This window comes from Podarcis melisellensis (assembly GCF_964234715.1).
Source record: "Podarcis melisellensis genome assembly, chromosome: 1".
NCBI classification, from domain to species: Eukaryota; Metazoa; Chordata; class Lepidosauria; order Squamata; family Lacertidae; genus Podarcis; species Podarcis melisellensis.
This window is the reverse complement of record NC_138528.1, coordinates 85,660,213-85,681,410: the sequence shown is the minus strand read 5'-3', so window position 1 is coordinate 85,681,410 and position 21,198 is coordinate 85,660,213. Positions and strand designations below refer to the sequence as shown.

General features: G+C 45.4%; 1 protein-coding gene across 14 annotated transcripts in view; it reads right to left on the bottom strand.

Annotated features, from left to right (window-relative positions):
- The window catches only part of TNS1 (tensin 1), a 323,516-nt gene that overhangs the window by 218,977 nt on the left and 83,341 nt on the right, over positions 1-21,198 (bottom strand). For all 14 annotated transcript variants that reach the window (XM_081885288.1, XM_081885304.1, XM_081885307.1 and 11 more), the window contains exon 2: positions 4,365-4,479. In XM_081885288.1, the coding sequence (XP_081741414.1) occupies positions 4,365-4,479 (115 nt within the window). The remainder of the gene's footprint in view (positions 1-4,364; positions 4,480-21,198) is intronic.

Sequence of the window (21,198 nt, the reverse complement as noted above, 5' to 3'; positions counted from 1 at the left end):
CTGCCCAAAATGTTCTGCCTGACTAGAATGTGTCCCTGAAATTTTATAATGTCTCTTGTTTTCCTGGATGGAGGACAGAAAGGGATATGTGAGAGAAAACGGCTCTCTCTGTGTGGAGTGTTAGGGGAGGGATAGTACCTCTGGTGGGGGACACAGTGTGTTCCTTCTGGGGTAGTTTGTCCACCTTTGGTCCCCCACCCTGTGACTCCTAGAAGCTATCAGCATGTGACAGCAGCCACACCCCATGAAGTGTCTTCAACTGGCTGGCTAAACCAGGTGAAGAAGAAGAGTTTGGATTTGATATCCCGCTTTATCACTACCCAAAGGAGTCTCAAAGCGGCTAACATTCTCCTTTCCCTTCCTCCCCCACAGCAAACACTCTGTAAGGTGAGTGGGGCTGAGAGACTTCAGAGAAGTGTGACTAGCCCAAGGTCACCCAGCAGCTACATGTGGAGGAGCAGGGAAGCGAACCCGGTTCCCCAGATTACGAGTCTACCGCTCTTAACCACATGCTCTCAGGTGAGCATGGCCAATGGGTCTTAAACCCTCGGTGAGTTAGGGACTTCCCCTGCATGTGAAAACAGGCTCTGGCAGATTGAGCCAATGAGACCAATAGAGGGTCCAACAGTCAAGAAGGCAGTTTCTGTATGTGCTGTAGAGGGAAGTGAGGAGTGAGGGGCAGGTGGGGCTTGTCAACCTAGGAAGGTAGCTCATCTAGGAGAAGGGAAACTCTAATCCTTAACCTCCGCTGCATTGCAACTATACACATTTGTGAGAAGGGCTTGAGGAGTAATCTCCAAGGAAAAATCCGAACCAGCTGCCTTGCAGGACATCTGCAGTAGGAGAAAAGGATAAGGACAAAATATGGTCCCTTCCAACTCTACAATTCTATGAATCTATAAAAGCTGCAGTGGAGCCCCCAAGGTGCCTTGTATGCCCCCTTCCAGCAACTGCTGCAGCCAAGCTGGTGTCAAATGTACTACTCTGCTTTTTTTGGAGCACATCAACAAGTTAAGAGAGCTGTCTTGTTGTCTGTACACCCTGGGAAGATCACTCAGGTGCTGCTAACGCAGCAAAAACAACATAGGAGGCAGCAGCTACAAGTTACCAGTCTCTGCAGGCACAGTGGGCACTGTGATTCTCCAGCAGTTTGACTTTGTCCCCATTGTCTTACAAGGCAGACAGATGCCGACAAAAACACAAAGCTAAGAGTCACATTCATTGCCCCGTCCACTTTTACCTCTAGCTCTGCTCACCACTGGCATCTGGCCCTCGGAAGGATACCCAGAAAGGAATGCAGCCCTCAGGCTGAAACGGGTTCCCCACACCTGACAAGCTGCATGCCACCCACCACTGGCCTATCTCATTCAGTGTGTTCTAGAACATAACAGTGAATTATCAGAGGCTAGAATGTTCAAAGCCTAAAAGTCATTTGCCAAAATCTCCATGTAGCCTACAAGCATAGAGTACTTTCCCAACTCAGCTACCTTTTCCCCCTTCCCAACAACCAACCAGGCAACCAGCATGTCCTGCCACTGCACTCCATCCTCTGCTTCTTGCCACTCACCTGCCACCTTGAACTACACTGCTTCCTTCCCCAGCCCAAACCAAGTTCCCCTGTGACTACCTATGTTTGAAATCCAAAGAGTCCACATCACTGCTACCGCAGCCAGCCCTTCATCCTCTACTCCACGGGTCATGGGAAAACTTGTTCTTCAGCAGTCCCCTAAACATGTAAAGCCCACAAGGAGCTGCTTTTTGCAGCTCTGCTTCCATCGACAGTTGACGCGCTCAGATGTTATGTTTGGCTCACAAGACTAAGAGTGGGTGCCCCCCTCTTGTACCATAAGGGCTGGTCCACATGTTAAAAGGAAGCAGAACAAGGGTGCGTCTTGCATTTATTTTCTGGGACTTGTGGATCTCATGCATTGTGCATGAGAGTCCCACTTCCCAAGTCCCACTTCCCAAGTCAAAGTGCAGGTGAGGAAGGAGCATGAATCACTCATGTTTCCACTTTGCCATCTTTTTTGCAATAGGTAACGTGGCTCTGAAGGAAATACCCTACTAGCAAACTGTGACTTTGCATGGGGATATCTTCACCACGCTCTGTACTAAGCTGCAAAACTCTCAAAGAACAGCCTACAAGGAACAGACTACAAGTGCTTAAACCTGCAGCTACAGGAGTTGCCTGCAATAATTCTTTTTGGGGTCATGATTGCAGAATTCCAAAGCATGTTCTTCTATCTATTGGGCATGATAAAAGCTGAAGTCACTGCCAGCAGATGAGGACCTAATACCAAATCATTATAAATGCGACACTGAAACATGAAAATCTATTACAAAGGCAACCCATCACATTTTTAAGTGCTTACCGTATTTACCAAGTCCATACTCCATGTCATACCAATTCAGCAATTCCTGGGGTTCACATGAACACACGGCACATGTGTGGGCTAGCAAAGGGGTTAAGGATCTTTACAAAATATGTTAGCGGACACACAGAGCACCTAGATGAGTAAATGCTTTGTGAACAGCAGTATTATAGTTAAATATATAGGTTTCAGGGAAGCCCACATTTCTATACTTTTTGCTAAAGATTGCACACACACCCTTCAAAAGTGTCCAAGTCTGGTCTAGACATTACATCTACCACATGTTTAAGCCCACTGTGTGTTGTTTATGTTCATTTGTAATTCCTACCATGTGCAGCTAGCATGCTGGATCACTTCCACCTCAGAAACCCATTTCCCACATTCCGTGATTGCTTGGCATGGCAAAGTTTTCCTATGAAAGTTCAGAAAGTTCATATGGGAGCAACATCATGGGACGGGTGTTTCCAGGACTAAGGTGAAACTGTAAAGCTCCCTTGTTATTTTTGCTACTGGATGCTACATGTTGTTTAAGTAATCTTGTTATATTTATAGTACTGAAATGTGGGAGGGTTGTATGTTATTGTATTTTTGTTTTGCTACGTTATTATGAAATTGTCACTATGGTATTGCTTTGTTATGTTATTATGAAATTGTTGCTGTTACTATTTTGCTATGTTATTATGGAATTGTTTTTATAGTGTTCATTTGAAATGCAACTCTGTTTCTTTGTTGCAGGCTGCTATGTGCAGGGGGTTTTTTGTGGGAAAGTAGCAAACAAATAAAATGAAAGAATGAATAAATGAATGAATGAATGAATGAATGAATGAACTGCTGAGTCTCATCATGTATCCGTCCAATCAATTGGTGTAAGTGCCAAAGCACCTGAATGTCTGAAGATGATTCTGCACCCATTTTTCTATGGTTGTGCTTGTGCTATTCACAGACCTGAAAGCATATGGTCCCCCAGACTTTGCTTTTAGATTCCTAATTTGCCAATTACCAGAAGTGAATTATGCACCACATTCACACCATATCCAAACTTTCCTGGTAAGGAAATTGAATGGAGTGCTATGAAAGTCACCAACATACCCCTTCTGGCACCTTTCCTGCCACAACTGAATGCGGGTAATTAACTGCACCAAGCAATGGTTCCATTTCATTCACACATAGCTACCATGGAACGAAAAGGTAGTAGATGCTAAGTATGACATCCTGTGGCCAACTGCAAAACTACAGTCACTGAAATACCATTGAGAAGACCTAGGAAGCCTTGGAAACACCATGAAGCGTTATGGTAAAATGCATTATCTGCATCATTTCACCTCTGCTCCCGCCTCCCCACTGGCTTCAAAATTACCCACAGGGGCTACAAAATGACTATTTACTTCACAATCACCCTGTGTCAACTTACCGCAGTATTGCCATATGGGTGCAGGACACTTCTAGTGTTTAGCCACATAGTGAATTTCAGCGTGCCTATGCTCTCCCATATATCTACGAGTGTCTGCTCTGTTGCATGGTCAGATACTATAGACAGACAGAATGTGTAACGGACATGGTTACACGCACATGGTAGTAAGTTAGAAGCTCATCATTGATTGAGCAGTCATCTGTGGACATCTGTTGGAGCTCTAGAACCTCCACATGGTCCCTCCTCCCCACACTTGTAAAATGGGGACATCACTGTTCCTTGCTATAGCTTAGAATTTATCTCTGTATCTCAGATTTATATCCCACCTTTTACCCAGGAAGCAGGACCCAGATCTAGATCTGCTTTGTTTCAGCAAGCTGGTGGCCTCATGTGTGTTCACACTATACTCTTGAACACTGCTTCTTCATTTGGATGAGTATGACGAAGATTGTCCAGGGTGCTACATATTTTGGCCAGTACCATTATACAGTTTGTTCACCAAACTGAAGCAGCTCTCCTTCCCCACCCAACAAATGAGCTATATTTCACATTCCAACCTTTCCACGCCCAGCCTCACTCACCTCGGCAGGTGCTACCCTCCCGGGTAATAGCCTGACGACATATCCCACATGGTTTCACTTTCTTGAAGCTCTTCACTTTGAAGGTGTGGGATGTGGATGCTTCAAGGTCCTCAGGCTGCAGGGAGGAAAGGAAAGAGCAACAGCGCTGTTAAAAGAAGTAAAAGTTCTCCATTTCGAAACCAGTGAATGGATTAAGAAATTACTAAGCAGAGTTTGTGGAGTCCCTGCTTTTATCACCAAGGAGAGCCCATCCACCTCATCTAATGCATGTTGTTACTCTTGCAGCACACTACCCAAGCAGTGACAAAACCTCTCCGGAGAAATGAAGTGGTTCTGCCACGACACTATTGAAAGATCTACAGTGGCTCCCATTATGTTTCCGAGCACAATTCAAAGTGTTGGTGCTGACCTTTAAAGCCCTAAATAGCCTTGGTCCTGTATACCTGAAGGAGCATCTCCACCCCCATCGTTCAACCCGGACATTGAGGTCCAGCGCTAAGGGCCTTCTGGCAGTTCCCTCACTGCGATAAGTGAGGTTACAGGGAACCAGGCAGAGGGCCTTCTTCGTAGTGGCGCCCACCCTGTGGAATGCCCTCCCATCAGATGTCAAAGAAATAAACAACTATACAGCATTTAGAAGACATCTGAAGGCAGCCCTGTTTAGGGAAGTTTTTTAATGACTGATGTTTTAATGTATTTTTAACCTTCTGTTGGAAGCCACCCAGAGTGGCTTGGGAAACCCAGCGAAATGGGCAGGGTAGAAATAATAAATTTATTGTTATTGTTATTACTATGCTACCTAAGCCCAGAAAGGGAGTGATGAAGACAATGTGGCAGCTCCTTGATAATAATGGGAATTCTCCACACATCCAGGGACAAACTCCTTTTTGCCAGCCAGGAAATCCACAGAATTTAGAGAAACTGAATGACATGGGAGATCCAACAGCACGTCACACATCTCATTTTGCACAAAGAAACACATAAAGAAAGCAAAGGACCCCAAGTATGTAATGATAGTTTTTTTACCCTATGTGTGAGGCCCAATAAGCATTTTCATCCCCTAGCTACTGTATTGGCCTGAATATAAGCCACACTTTTTTTTTCCAAATTCCGACCCGGAAAAGTTTATAAAATGGGATTCTCCAAATCCCGTGACTCCCCCCCCCCCGGTTCCTTAGTTTTCTTTTTCAACTGTATATCATTTCTACTCCAAATTATTTTTCTACCTCAAATGGGACGGGTGCTTGTTAATCCCTTTTTGATTCCCACCCCCAACCCTCCCTGGGCAAGCCGTGTGTGTGTGTGTGTGTTCCCCATTGTGTGATTGCACTTCATTGGGTGAGTGCCTTTTGGAATTCTCCCCCCCCCCTCCAAGTTTAAGGGAGCGGCTTATATTCGGGCCAATACGGTAGTATGCATTTTACACTCTTGAGCTCAATTTAAAAAACAAAAACAAATGACACTATGAATTTGTGTTTTATATCTGAGAGTGCAAAATGCGACATATGGAACAGCTCCAAGGTGCCAGCTGGTTTTGAAACATTATGCCATGTAATGTTTTGCTGCTCTTTGGTTTTATTGAAGGCTTTTAATTATCATGTCTTCTTATAGTTCGATGTACGCTGCTCTGGGTACTTCAGCTGAAAGGCTACTCATAAATATCATTCAAAAACAAATAAATGAGATCGTTTTTAAGGATTTCTAGGATCCAACATCAGCAAGCACCAGCCGATATATAATGCATATCCTTAAAGTGCAGCAAAATTGCTTCCCTGTGATTGGAGAGAAGCTTGGGGGTGGAGGCAAAGCCGGGGTGGTGGGGTGTGGTGGCTGATTCTCCACATGCCTCCCCCTTCACAAATAAAATGCAGGTGAGACTAATGCTAACATCAAAAGGGGCACACAAGTGTGGGGAGCCGATTGCTCCCTCCTACACACACACACACACACACACACACAGCTGCTCTCAGGCACTTTTCTCCCAGTCCAGCTTCAGCACTTGAAAAGGGGCACATTGGGGAGAGAAGCACTCAAAGCCACAAAGTGTGGAGAGGTATAGTAAGGGAAGGTTCAGCTCCCTTCACCCATTACGTGTCACATTTTATTGTGAAAAACCAGATCCGCCCCCGTATGTGAATAAGAAAGGTACATAACAATGAACACGGATCTCCCTCCTGCATCAACTTTGGGCTCCTCCATACAAGCTGTTCATTGAGCATTCATCCTGATTTGTTTCCACTTTGTCCTGTCTTTCTCGAGCATTCATTCTGTTTTTTGCTTGCATGAAGTTTACACATCTCCCCATTTGTTGTTTATTCAACCCACACTTACCAGTGCATTTGCCCATCGCTTTCCAAACTGCGAAATGTCCATTTAAAAAAAAAAAATGTGTTTGCTGCACCATTGCACAAACCTAAATTTCTCACATGTGCTTGAATTTCCACTGCAAAATACTGATCCCCTGGAGGCAGCGTTTGGTTCTTGGACCACATCTGCACCACATGTTTAAAGCACTATTATACCACTTTAGCAAATAATTATGGGAAGTGTAGTTTGTTAAGGATATGGAGAGTTGTTAAAGGGACCCCGGACCATTAGGTCTAGTCGTGACCGACTCTGATGTTGCGGCACTCATCTCGGTTTATTGGCTGAGGGAGCCGGCGTACAGCTTCTGGATCATGTGGCCAGCATGACTAAGCCGCTTCTGGCGAATCAGAGCAGCGCACGGAAATGCCGTTTACCTTCCCACCGGAGCGGTACCTACTTATCTACTTGTACTTTGGCATGCTTTCGAACTGCTAAGTTGGCAGGAGCAGGGACCGAGCAATGGGCGCTCACCCCATCGCGGGGATTTGAACTGCCAACCTTCTGATTGGCAAGTCCTAGGTTCTGTGGTTTAACCCACAGCGCCACCCGTGTCCCATGAAGAGTTGTTAAGAGACACCTATTTCCTTCACCGGGATACAATCCCAAAAGTTCCCTGGGAACAGGGATTGATTGGTAAACCATTCAGGTATCTGTACCTCTGTTAAGGGAACAGGGGTTTCCTACAACTCTCAGTACCCTCAACAAACTACAGTTCCCAAGATTCTTTGGGGAAAGCAGTGACTGTTAAAGTAGAATTACAGTGCTTTAAATGTATAGTGCAGATGGGGCCTCAGACTAAGGATTATTATTTTAAAGGTTCATTTCTTCACTGCACCACTGGGTGCCAGTCTCCGTTGCTAATCCACCAGCAAAGCAAGTTCTGGGTCGGATGTTGCCTCAAACATCCTAGGGACAGCCACTGAAGGAAGAACCTTGCTAGCTTTTCTCACAGACACTTAGGTTGCAGCAACATTCTACCTACTAGCAAGTGGGCTCTGGGTAAAAGCATCTGTCAGACAGCGAGCCATTTTAGTGAGATGCCTGGATATAGTTAGAAGTAAAGCAATGCAGGGGGAAGGGGAAGAAGAGGGGGACATTCTCCTGTTAATTTCTCCAAGCTCAAATTAATTTGCCAACATTCACATTTATATTTTCCTAGCTTTTCTCACCATGATGCTACTTGAATGAAGGATTGGGTACAAACTGTACAAGTACAGTGGTACCTCGTGTTAAGTACTTAATTCGTTCCAGAGGACCGTTCTTAACCTGAAACTGTTCTTAACCTGAAGCACCACTTTAGCTAATGGGGCCTCCTGCTGCTGCCACGCCACCGGAGCACAATTTCTGTTCTCATCCTGAAGCAAAGTTCTTAACCCGAGGTACTATTTCTGGGTTAGCAGAGTCTGTAACCTGAAGCGTATGTAACCCGAGGTACCACTGTATTTCATTGGGGGGGTTGGGGGGGGAGTATGTGTGAGTCACATTTTTAAGAAGAAGAAAAATGAAAGAGTAGATATTCAACATGCATATACAGTGGTACCTCGGGTTACATACGCTTCAGGTTACATACGCTTCAGGTTACAGACTCCGCTAACCCAGAAATATTACCTTGGGTTAAGAACTTTGCTTCAGGATGAGAACAGAAATCGTGCGGCAGTGGCGCAGTAGCAGCAGGAGGCCCCATTAGCTAAAGTGGTGCTTCAGCTTAAGAACAGTTTCAGGTTAAGAACAGACCTCCAGAACGAATTAAGGTCTTAACCTGAGGTACCACAGTAAATTTTGAAATGTTCTGAATTTTTGAAAAAAAATTGAAAAATTCATCTGCGCAAAATTTCAGCACTAGTTACAATGACACATGATAAAGATGGGAAATCCCACTATGTGTATTAAGAGGGAAAGGGCACACAGACATCCCATCAGCTCTGTTCCTATTTGGATATCATCCCTTACTCCAGTGCAGCCTTCTGTGTGCACTGCAGACACATCTAGATGCACAATCCCATCTGCAAAACTACTGCATACATATCCCAGTTGTCCTACTGAACTGGTTAGGCACAACATTTAATGTGAATAGTAGAGCCCATCTGCATCTAGGGGACATCTGTTGTGTGTGACTAGTTGCCTGCAATGACTGGTGGACTGAGGCTCCTCTCAGCTACTCTCGATTCAGCCAAAGCATGAGACTTTGTTTTCATACTTGAGAGACAAAAGCAAACTAATTGTAGAGCTGGGTGGGCCTGAGTGTAAAGACCATGTTGGCTCAAAGAGACCAGCCCTTGCTTCCACAACAGAACACAAAGTCCCTTCTTTCCTCCTAACCACAGGTTTCCAAATGATGCTGTGGACGAGCTACCACAAATGGAAAACAAATGTAGCCAAGGGTATATCTGGGTAAGTGTATGCTAAAGGAATTGTTATTAAAATTTACTTTTTGTGTCTTGTCAGAAAAGACTTCAATACATGCATCTCGGATGCTGAAAAATCTGACTCACAGTCTCAGCCAGGCAGAACCTCCCTGGTAGTGTTGCCTAATGTGGAGTTTCACAGGCACACCAAAATATAATTTCACAGCATCTGCACCATGATCCTTTAGGAGCCAAGTATTGCAAATGGCTATAGCTCAGTGGCAGAGCATCCTGTTTTGCACACAGAAAGAGCCAAGATTCAATCAGCAGCATCTTTGGACAGGGCTGTGACAGGACCCCCTGAAATCCCAGAGACCTGTTGCCCATGGGTGTAGCCAAGGGGGAACCCCCCCCCCAGATCATTGTAAAACAATAGAAATGCTTAACTGACCAATCATGTCAGTTCTGCCCCACCTAACAAAAACCCTGGCTACGCCCATGCTGCTGCCTGTCAGTGTAGGCAACAAGGAGGTAGCTGAACCACAGTCCTGGCTCTCAATAATTTCAAGATGAAGGGGTATGTTGGTCTCACCACACCCACACCAAATCCCACCACTCACAATTCATTTACTTCTTGTCTCCTCCCCACAAGAGGCCATGGGTAGCCATTTTAATTTTCTCCCTGATATAGAGATGGAGAGCCTGCCTCCTTCTCAGGCTCCAAGGTTATGGGAGGAAGAGGGGCCGTCATGCTGAGGCAGCATCCTTCTGTGATGGGATGGAAAGGAAATCAATCCCCAGTTCCCTCCGTCTCCCACCCTCAAGGGAATTGGGAACACCTGAGGTAAAACTATTAGGGCACCAGCTGTCTCCTTCCAGTGTCCTCTCCTACCTTCCTCCAGCTTCAGAAGGCTGAGCTGCCCTCTGCTTGGCAGCAAACCCTTTTAACGTCCAGCAATCCAATGCTACGTACTCATTTCCTCCTTTGACAGACTTGGACCATTCTTGGGTGAACATTCCCTGGGCCCTTTGGAAAGTTGGAAGGACGAATGCTGGTTGATTCAATTCCACAGAGAGCATGAACCTCAGTGATGGAATGCATCACCCTGCCCAGAGAAGTTATAGCTCATCCTTCCCCAACCTGCTGCCTTCTAGATGCTTTGGAATGCAAATCCCATCATCCCTAACATCACCCACGCTAGTTTGGGCTGTAGCCCCAAATGAAAGGTTGGGGAAGGGTGCTCTAGTTAACCCCATCAATATGTATTCTTCGGGAAATACTTCTAGTCTGCAAAACATTTTGGAGTCTTGGCTGTGTCTAATCTCACAATGCCACAATTGGCAAAGCTGGGATGGAGAGAAAGATACTGCCCTGTCCAAAGGCAACATAATGAATCCATGGCAGAGGTGAGTTTCTAGACCATGGGTAGGCAAACTAAGGCCCGGGGGCCGGATCTGGCCCAATCACCTGCTAAATCCGGCCCGCGGACAGCCTGGGAATCAGTGTGTTTTTACATGAGTAGAATGTGTGCTTTTATTTAAAATGCATCTCTGGGTTATTTGTGGGACATAGGAATTTGTTCATCCCCCCCCCCCAAAAAAAAATATATAGTCTGGCCCCTGACAAGGGCTGAGGGACAGTGGACCAGCACCCTGCTGAAAAAGTTTGCTGACCCTTGTTCTAGACCAAAGTCCAGCTTCATTCATTGAACTGCACTAATTCTCATCATCCCACACTTGCTTAGCTCCCTGGACTACCGGAACAGAAGGGAACCACTAACACTCTTCCTCTTTCAAGTACCCCCTCAAGCAATCCTTTCCCCAGTGGACCAACCCAGAGAACTCTGCACATCAAAAGTTCTTCTGATGCCGGACTGCTTTGACTGTCACACACCCAAGCTCATTCGCCATACAGGCCAAGTTACAAATTTTTGTAGGCTCCTACAAAATTGCATATTTATGGTAGCATCCTCCCTGTGCCATGGTAATTTATGTCGGTGATTTCAGAGCTCTTAACTTGGACTTCTCCCACAATCGATAATTTTGAAGTGAATCACCACTTCACTCTGGAGGCACTTCTTTGGAAGCGCAGAAGAAATACATCCTTTTAAACTGCTTTTTGATCATCCTGAGTATGTGAACACAAAGGGAGGAGGCTTAAATTGCATTAAATATGTTCATTTCATCTAGTGCTTTGATTATGCTAAGTGATAAAGTCAAACTACACACCAATTTTCTCTGCATCGTTCAAGCTTTAATAAAACCTCAAGGGGTGGGGGAGGTTGTGCACCCAACACTTTCCACTATCAGTGCTAAATCTTAGTCCAAACCTCCCTGCTAAAAGAAAGTTCCTTGATCATGAGTTCCCTCCACTCAGATGACCTCTGTTGCTTCCTTCCCCAACCAACTCTCACTCTCAGCCTCAAGGGAGAGTTGAGTGGGGGAGGGATGGCTGTTTATTTAATTTGCACATGAAGAATGAAGTATTGTCAGCCTGATAAACTCTATGTCTGGATACCAGACTGCAGATACATTCCCCCTTTCAGAAGTGTCTCTCTCCCTCCCTCCCTCCCTCCCTCCCTTTCTCTCACAACACTGCTGCTTCCACCAGATGCTGCCACTACTCTGTATTACTATTACCACTTCTGCTGATGCTATTTTAGTGTTTAATGTGTTGTTGTTTTTTTTACGAAAAACTATTCAGAAACACCCAGCACTGAACAAAGAGCTACATCATGGGACTTGCATAGGGTTAGAAGGCTAAAACTTGGAGACTGGAGTCATAGGTTTAAAATCAACAAGGAAGCAGCAGAGGAAGAGGCCACAACTTTTGCTGAAATGCTCCAGGCCTTTTCATCTGCCCCCTCACCTCACTCTACTGAAGCATTGCAAGACGCCTGGTATGTTGCACAGCAAGCAGGGGAAGGATAGAAAGAATGGGCAAAAGGACCAGGTAGGTACCAGTGGGACCATGAAGGCTGGTCTATCAGGACAAATCAAGTACTGCCCCACTAATCTAGGTCTGTCCAAGCAAGCTCCCACTTGCCTACCTTATTACATATGACCAGTCCAGGAAGTGGCACAATCAGCTTCCTCCTCCTCAGTCTCTTGTAGAACTCAACCGAGGATGGAGACTAAACTAGAATTAGTCATCTCTGTTTGTCCTTAGCTCTAGCTCCACCTACTGTTGGTCCTCCTGCTTTCCTCTCCACCAAACCCAATGGGATTCCTAATGGGCACAAGCTCTAATATATAGAGTGATCTCATTAAGCACTGGGTGGAAGGAACATTGAATGAGAAAGGGCACAGGTAATGAGCCATAAGCAGGAATCACAGCACATTTTTTTCTGCCAGAGAGTGGCTGGGAGGTCATGTGGTGTCTCTGGGCAATCAGAAAGTAAAACCACGTGACTGAGCTGTCCCTCATAAGGAAAGATGGAGACATTTCATATGAAATTGAACTTTTACTTAATTCAGTTACCAGTGGAAGATGTTTTCTGGAGTCTGCCTTAATATTGCTTTCCTTGAGTTACATAGTAACCGAACAGGGTGTCTACTTGCATTAGATATAGGGAAGGTTCTGGGGACTTAATTCAGATTATGCCCTTGCATTAACTGGAAGCTCAGTGTGCACATCTGATATTGACAGGAAATTTTCCATGCAGCAACTACTGGGGTGAGGGCATTTGGCTGGAACCACTAGGACTTCCCCGATAAAAGACTTAGCTTGAACTACTGTATCCTTCTCTGATTCCTTGCAATAACACCAGGCTCATTGATCAGAACAAAACCAAAATAAGCACCTAACTCCAGGCCACATGCAAAGTGTCAGCTGCACTGAGCTTCTCAGAAGCAGGGACCATCATGTCCTGTTTTATAACATCCCACTAGAAGCAGCTACTGTGGAGGACCATGCACAACATAACAATGTTGCATCAAAGGCTTATGTGAAGTCACACATTATGAGGAAATAGGGGAGAACATGGCTGCTGTCATATGTAGCTTGGCCCAGAACTAAAAGTGATAGGCATCTTGTTTTCAAGGATGCTTTATTTTAGAAGGGCTGCTTCTCCAGAGCCTGTGGGAGGGTAGGAATAGCAGTGGTGATTCCCAGAGGCAGCCCTTCCAGATTGCCTAGTCTAGCCATCAGCAGCGGGACAATGAAGCAATTCCATTTGCTAAATTTGGCCAGAGAGCAGCCGGTCAGCAGGCAGAAATAGTGCAGCCTTTCTTTCCTCTGTTCAGAACTAATCACAAGTGGCCATAAGCAACGTCTCTCCCATTGAGAGATGGGCAGGTCAGCCTATCACCAGCCTGTGCCAGTTTTGCATGCTTTCAATCATAGCTCACTCCTGTTTTCCATCTCTTTTGAAAAACACAGCAAAAAAAATCTAAATTGCACCCATTTCCCACTAAAATACACATTTTTGTATGCATTTTTCTTCAAGGCACATATTTGTATATGCATTTTCTTGTGCTTTTTTGGGGGTTTTTTTAGCTGAGAACTGCACCGCAAAATCCAAAGACCAAGTGCAGATACCATAACTTAGCCCTGAGATGGTGGAGATTAGACCAATTTGCTTAAAAATGTGGACCAAACAGAACTCTCTGGCATTCCTATACCTCTCAAATATACCCTATGACAGTTCCTCATCCAAAGTCATTGCAACTCCATAAAGAAGTTGTGGGGAGGAGACTTAATTTCTGCTCTTACAACTTCTTTTTTTTTTTAATAATAATGATAACGATAAAAGATTAGATCTGGAAGCACTGCTGGGAATGACAAAAGAAAACAAGGAAGGTAAGAGGAGACCTGGGCTCCCTTCCTTCCTTCCTTTCCACCAAACATTTAGAATAAGATTATGTTGCTGCATTATCAGTCAGCAGACAGTCAAACTGACTGGAGTCTGACCCCATACATAAAGGATGGAGGAGGCACTGTTTGTGTGTTGTTTTCTTATGCCACAAACCTGGATGTTTTATGATACAGGTCCCATGAGAGTCCGGCCTACAGGCTTCCCACACCCCAGCCCTCTAAATGGCTTTGGGGCCTTTTATATTTGATGGTCCCCATGGAGAAATTAGGGCACTGTTGCTGAGTTAAAGACAATCAGGCCAGTCTGCTCCCCCTCCCCTGCCCGCCTCATCGCTCCACACCTCATGCCTTAACGATACCCAGCTGTTTGCACAAGCTGGGCTGGCAAGGAAGTTCCCAGACCTTGACCCTCAACCTCCTCGGTTCATGTTGGCTCCAAAGGGGCTGTGGCAGAAAAAAGCCCCCTCTCTTTCCCCAATTCCCTCCCCCTGCCAGGCGAAGGGGGGAGGCAGCAACTCATGAGCCAGGTCACATGAGCCTCATGGGGTTGCAAGGGGGCAGCCGGTGGCGAATGAAGGATTCAGAGATACATAGGGGAGGGGAGATTAAACTTGGACTTTTTCCCAAATATGAAGTTGTCAGTGTAAAACTAAATCTCCCCTCTTCCATGGTGACTCAAGACCTAATTAGATTAGCATCTTTGTTGAGCGGCACTCAGGCACTCAATGAGGCCACTGCATGGCTCTTGAGAGGAAACAGCGCAGCTGCTTCAGACAAGGGGATGTTTTGCTTGGGGATGCAAACATTATTTAGGGTGTCACGAACACTTCATCATCTGCATTCCCCCCCGCCCCAACCCCCACTTTTAGAAAATAAAATAAAATAACCCCCCTCATGAAAACCCTCATCTACTGTCGTTTCTTAATGTGTCTCAGAATTACAGATACAGTCACAAAAATGTGAATTGAAATTGTGCGTGTGTGCAAAAATGTATAAATAAATATAGACATATAAAGAGAGAAAGGCCTGTATTGAGCCGTCAAGCGAGCTAAGCAGAGGTTTTCAAGCACTGTCATCGTGAGCCTCCCTAAGTCAAGAAAAGAATCCTCAGCAAATGGAAACAAGGCCTTAGCGGACCACTCGCCTGACAGCATTCTCCCTCAGAACAGAAATGGCTGAAAACCCCACACAGACACACACCCCACACAGACTCACACAGACACAGCACTGCTAAGAAAGAAGGCATGAGAAAGAAAAAGACAGAGGAAAAATATGCTCTGTACTCTCTCCCAACACTAAATTTCACACGCACACAGCCTTCTGGGTGGGATGGGAATAAGAGGTACATCTGGAACTTTGCCTTTTGGCCACATAATGACAAATGCTGGGTGTGATGAAGGGATCCCTCAACTCCCAAACAGTCTCAGTCCCCACATCCATAAGGACTATGGAAGCTGCTCTCAGTCAGATGATGGGAGAGGGTAGATATTCTAAAATGGATGCTGTCTACCTGAGAAACCTGGGCGATTCTTCCACCTTGACTTTGAAAGGGACCAAAAGGTAATCTACCGGCAATTCAATGTCACGCAAGAAAGATAGAGCTGTGCAGTAATGACCTGATCCAGCACTTTACCTGAGTGCCCTAATTCCAAAGAAGGATTGTGACTTAAGTGAATTCATTCTATATAATGATATACTGTAATGGAAGATGGCCAGGGTAATGTTCAGACAAAATTAGTTAAACTACTGAGGTATAGCATGAGCCTTAAAAAGAATGAGAGCTATTCAGTTTAAGAGAAGCTTAGAGTGGGAAAAGGAGCTGGTTGCACTCTAGATGTGCTACATGACAAACAAATGTGCAAAAGTGAGAAAATGTGGTTATTGAAAAAAATCATATGTTATTTTGTTTGTTTTTCCTATTGTATTAAGAAAATCTTTAATAAATATTTAAAAAAAAAACAAATGTGCAAAAGTGGATGTCATTAAGCCCCATCATTGTATTTGCCTTTATTGCTGCAGTTTCTCTGCCAACAAAATGGGTTAAAGGACTATGTTCCAGTTCCTCCACTACTGGATAAAGCACTGTTATCTAAATGAAAATCTTCATGGGTACTGTGAGCCTAGGATAAAGACTCATCCTATAACCGGAGAGTTTAGTGCTGCAAATAGGATACCTAGTGTGGTGGAATCCTCCTCGCAAAGACACACATAGAAAAAGATTCAGATAAGGGTTGGACCACTTACCAGAACACATCTCTGAACCCTTCCCAAGAAGGACAAGACCAATCCCCTTTTCTTCTTCCCTCAGTGGGGCAGAGAAGTGCCCACAGGGCCTCTCTCCAGCTTGCCGATGCTGTGCTATTTTATTCCAGGTCAGCCACTCCCAAGATCTGCCCAAAACCATGGACTTTGCACTGCTTTAGTATAAACAACAGGATTGCAATCAGACAGCTTAGAGGCCCAACAAGACTGGGAACCTAGCAGTTATCCTGAGATTACCCAGAGACATGCTATTTTCCCCTGACAAGAAAAGGGTGGAGACCCACCATGCTGTTTGCAGTATCCAAGCTCTCCCCTCAGAATCCCACAGCTTCCTTTTAGGAACCAGGGGCCATTCAAAGGGGACACTGAGAATAGGTTTAGCTGGAGCACACAGGCCAAAGGCTTTAGACACAAGGAAAGGACTAGAACTGAGATTTAGGGCTGACTCTTCACTGGAAACCTAAACTGCAGGAAAGATTCCAACACAAATATTTGAGAAACCAAAGCTGGGCTGGGGGGTTGAGGGGGAGAGGGGGAGAGTATATATTGGCTACACATCCACACTGCGTCCAGCTGCAGACGAAGTTCCTGGCAACCACATTTACGGATTCAATCACCGCTTGGTGATTTAACCCTGTTTTATAGCTACACAGAGAGTTCAAAGCCAGAGGGAGTTATCAGAATGAGAAGTCACAGGAAAAAAATATGAACCCAAATGAAATCCTGATTGTGAACACACACACACATGCTACAATGCAATGTAAGATTAAGGCCCTTCCCAAACAACACCCCTGTCCCCTCTAATTGCTTCTTATTGTGGGCATTAAAACAGCACATCATCCAATACTAGAGAGACTATATCCCAGTCTGGAAGTTGTGTGGATAGCTGGATAATACTTGGAAAGGGATTTCACTGGGGGAAGGAAAGGCACCTCGGTGCTGAAGAGCCGGAGTGGAATTAATATAAAGGGGGGAAGGGACAGAAGAAAGGAATACAAGGTCATTCGTTTATAACAGTTTTAAATGGTATGGAAGGCAGAAGAGGTACCTATGCTGCTGCCACAATTATGACATCACATTCCGCACATCCACAATCTGGACAGCCACAATTTCCACGATAGGTGGAACTCCCAGGGAGCAAGCAGTAACTGGTTTGCTACTGAGAATGCAATTCCTTGTGCAAAATGTGATTCCTGGGAATGGATGCACTAAGTGGGAAGACTGCCATCTGCGTCCTGTGCCAGGAATGGAGAAATGCCTCTGCATTCCCTGTGCAAAACCAACACTGTCTTGAAAACCTCTGAAAAGATATTCCACCCTGGATAGCAACCTCGGGAAGGTAGCCCTTAGAAAAGGCCCTCTCGTCTCCCAGATATGCCCATTTCCCCCAGGGCATTTTGTTCCCATACAGAGCAGAGAAGGACACACACAGTACACAGCTGCACAAATCTTGGGAGGACAGTCAAATGTGAGTTGCTTTCTAATCAGAATCTCGAGCAAAAAGAGGAGGAGGGGACCCCAGTGTATGTGTGCCCTTGTCCTCCTCAGACCCCTTTGCTTCCAAGTCAAGGCAAAACAATCCCTGAGACCCCAAAGCAAGTCTGCATTCCCGCACTCCACCCTCACCCCACCTCACGGCAATGATAGGCAATGGGGGTGGGTGGAGGGAGGAGGGATTAGCCTGTTTTGTTTCCAGGCCGTTTCCTCTGTTCCTCCAGAGTTGGCCCCAGACATCACATTACATCAGAGCAAATAAAGATAGAGACTGCTCCTTTCAGGCTAAATTGGAGGGGGGGCGGGTGAGTCGAGAGAAACCAGATTGAGCACTTGCATGCAAGTTTCCCTCCACCACCACTCCCCACATCTGTAACCTCAGAATGGGGAAAATGGGGTACAAATGTGCTCAATCAGGGAAGTTTAATAGGATACAGGAAGAGGAACATATTATGTTTCTTTATATCAGCTGAGACCACTGGTGCTTCCAGCTCAGCTTTGTCTAGACCAGGCATCCCCAAACATGGCCCTCCAGCTGTTTTGGGACTACAACTCCCATCATCCCTAGCTACCAGGGCCAGTGGTCAGGGATGATGGGACTTGTAGTCCCTAAACAGCTGGAGGGCAGAGTTTGGGGAATGCCTGGTCTAGACTGACTGCCAGTGGCTCTCCAGGGTTTCAGACAAGGAACATTCCCAGCCCTACTGTGAGATGCTGGGGATTTAACCCAGGACCTTTTGGGTGCAAAGCGGATTCTCTAACCACTGAGCTCTGGCTCTTCCCATAGGTGGGAGCAAAGTGCTGTTAGCACCCCTGGCATTGCACTGTTTTGTCACAAGGCTCTTCACCCAACTGCAGACAGCAATCAAGCAATCAGAGGGGGAACCCTCTTGCAAGGCCACCAACACGGTACATCACAGAGGTTGCGTGCAGTACAGGCAAGGACCTTTTCCCCCAAACTGCCAAAAGGGAAAGAGCAAACATGGTGAATTGAATGCCATCAACCAGAGAAGCAGCTGAAGGCAGGAGGGGCAAGAGGCCTTCTCCAGTGACCTGTATGATTCAATCAGGAAAAGATCCTGGGGGAGAACATATTCTGAACTGTCTGTCTTCCCTCTTTCTATCCACAGAAACATTAAAAGGAAGGAGAATTCCAATTTAAATATCTGCATACAAGCTAGCACTAGAAGATTTTTCTTCAAAACTTCCCATCCCATCCCAACTTATGTATATAGTCTAGCCAATCAATAAGAACACAGAAGAGGACTTTGCTGCTCTCCTGTATAAGTTTGATAACATGACTGCAGTCCAAACCAGAGGTTCAGACCAAATATGCACAGTCAATTTGATCCCCCACAATGGTTCAATTTGAATACATTTGCAGCAGCTGATCGTGAGAATGCATCCCTATGTGCTACTATGCTTTTAAAATTTTAAGAAAGAAAGAAAGAAAGAAAGAAAGAAAGAAAGAAAGAAAGAAAGAAAGAAAGAAAGAAACTTGGTAGGGGAGCAGCTATCGGTGGCATTTTAAAATCTAGCTAAAAACTGTTTCCATCTCAGCCAGTTGTTGTAAGAACTGAAACTTTGAGAACTGGTATCTGAGCTTGCTTTTGTCCTCCTCTTTCCCCAACCCTGTACTCCTTGCCTGTCGTAGCTTTTAGATTGTAAGCCTGTGAGAAAGGACTGTGTTACTATCTTCATGAGCCACTCTGGGAACCTTCTCGGCAAAGTGCGGGGGTGGCAATAAAATGCTGTAAATCACAAAATAAATAGTATGAATAAATAAACGTGGAAGTATAAAAACTGTTGCTTTACCTCTAAACAATGGTCCCTGGGCCACCATGAAATCTAGCCATGCACCCCATTGCCAGTCACATGCTATCATTGTAAGAAACAATGTAGGACACATCACATAATGATAATGATGATTTTTTTGTTTATACCCCGCCCATCTGGCTGGGTTTCCCCACCCACTCTGGGCAGCTAAAACCATAATAAAAAGCATCAATCCTTAAACACTTCTCTAAATAGGGCTGCCTTCAGATGTTTTCTAGAAGTCAGATAGTTGTTTATTTCCTTGACATCTGAAGGGAGGGCGTTCCACAAGGAGGGTGCCACTACCGAGAAGGTTCTCTGTAACCTCACTTCTCACAGTGAGTAAACCAGCAGAAGATCCTCAGAGGAGGACCTCAGTGTCTGGGCTGAGCAATGGGGGTGGAGGCGCTCATTCAGGTATACTGGGCTGAGGTCATTTAGGGCTTTAAAGGTCAGCACCAACTATTTGAATCGATGCTCAGAAACGTACTGGGAACCAATGAAGATCTCTCAGGACTGGTGTTATATGGTCCCGGCGGCTGCTCCCAGTCACCAGCCTAGCTGCCGCATTCTGGATTAGTTGTAATTTCTGAGTCACCGTCAAAGGCAGCCCCACATAGAGCACACTGCAGTAGTCCAAGCGGGAGATAACCAGGGCATGCGCCCTGGCGAGACAATCCGTAGGCAGGTAGGGTCTCAGCCTGTGTACCAGATGCAGCTGGTAAACAGAATTGACCCACGCCTCCATGGAGAGCTGTGAGTCCAAAATGACTCTGTGAACTCTGTCTTTCAGGGGCACGGTTACCCCATTTAGGACTGGGGAGTCCCTCACACCCACCCGCCCCCTGTCCCCCAAGAACAGTACTTCTGTCTTGTCAGGATTCAACCTCAATCTGTTAGCCGCCATCCATCTGTCAACCACATCCAGACACTCACACAGGATTTTCACTGCCCTCACTGGTTCTGATTTGAAGGAGAGATAGTGCTGGGTATCATCTGCATACTGGTGGACATCCAGCCCAAACCCCCTGATTATCTCTCCCAGCGGCATCATATAGGTGTTAAAAAGCATGAGGGAGAGGATGGAGCCATGAGGCACTCAACAAGTGAGAGCCATGGGGTCCAAACACTCTTCAACACCACTTTCTGGACACGGACCAGGAGGAAGGAGCAGAACCACTGCATCAGTGCCCCCAGCTCCCAACTCCTCTAGATGGTCCATTAGCTTTGGCATGCTGAAAAACATATGACAACCCATCCAGACAACCAACACTATTTTCTCCCTCTCCTTTCCCTCATGCTTGAAGAGGGAAGTGTGGAAATGTAAAAGTAAATCAATCCTTCGTTGTCGTTTTCCAAAAATGGAAGACTTCATGTGGCATCCACTCAATGTCTCTGTATATACTTTTAAACATCAATAGTGTACAATGATGCTGCCATACCAGAGCTTTCCAACTCAGTTTTAAACCAGACCTCCTCCTCCTTTTTTGGTGTACCCTCAATGTCACAGATATCTAATTTGTATCTCTTAAAACAAATTAGCAAATTAGATATTGCTGGGAATAGACACTGAGCAGCAATAGCTGCTTGTATCTTGTAACATCTAGCCAGACCCTCACTTTTCTTCTTCCCGAGTTCAGGGAGCAGGGTTGAGAATGCAATGTCCAAAGATTAAAGCCTTTTGGGAGATGATTTATAATGAAATTAAGAAGGTCCTTAAATGGACTTTTCCTAA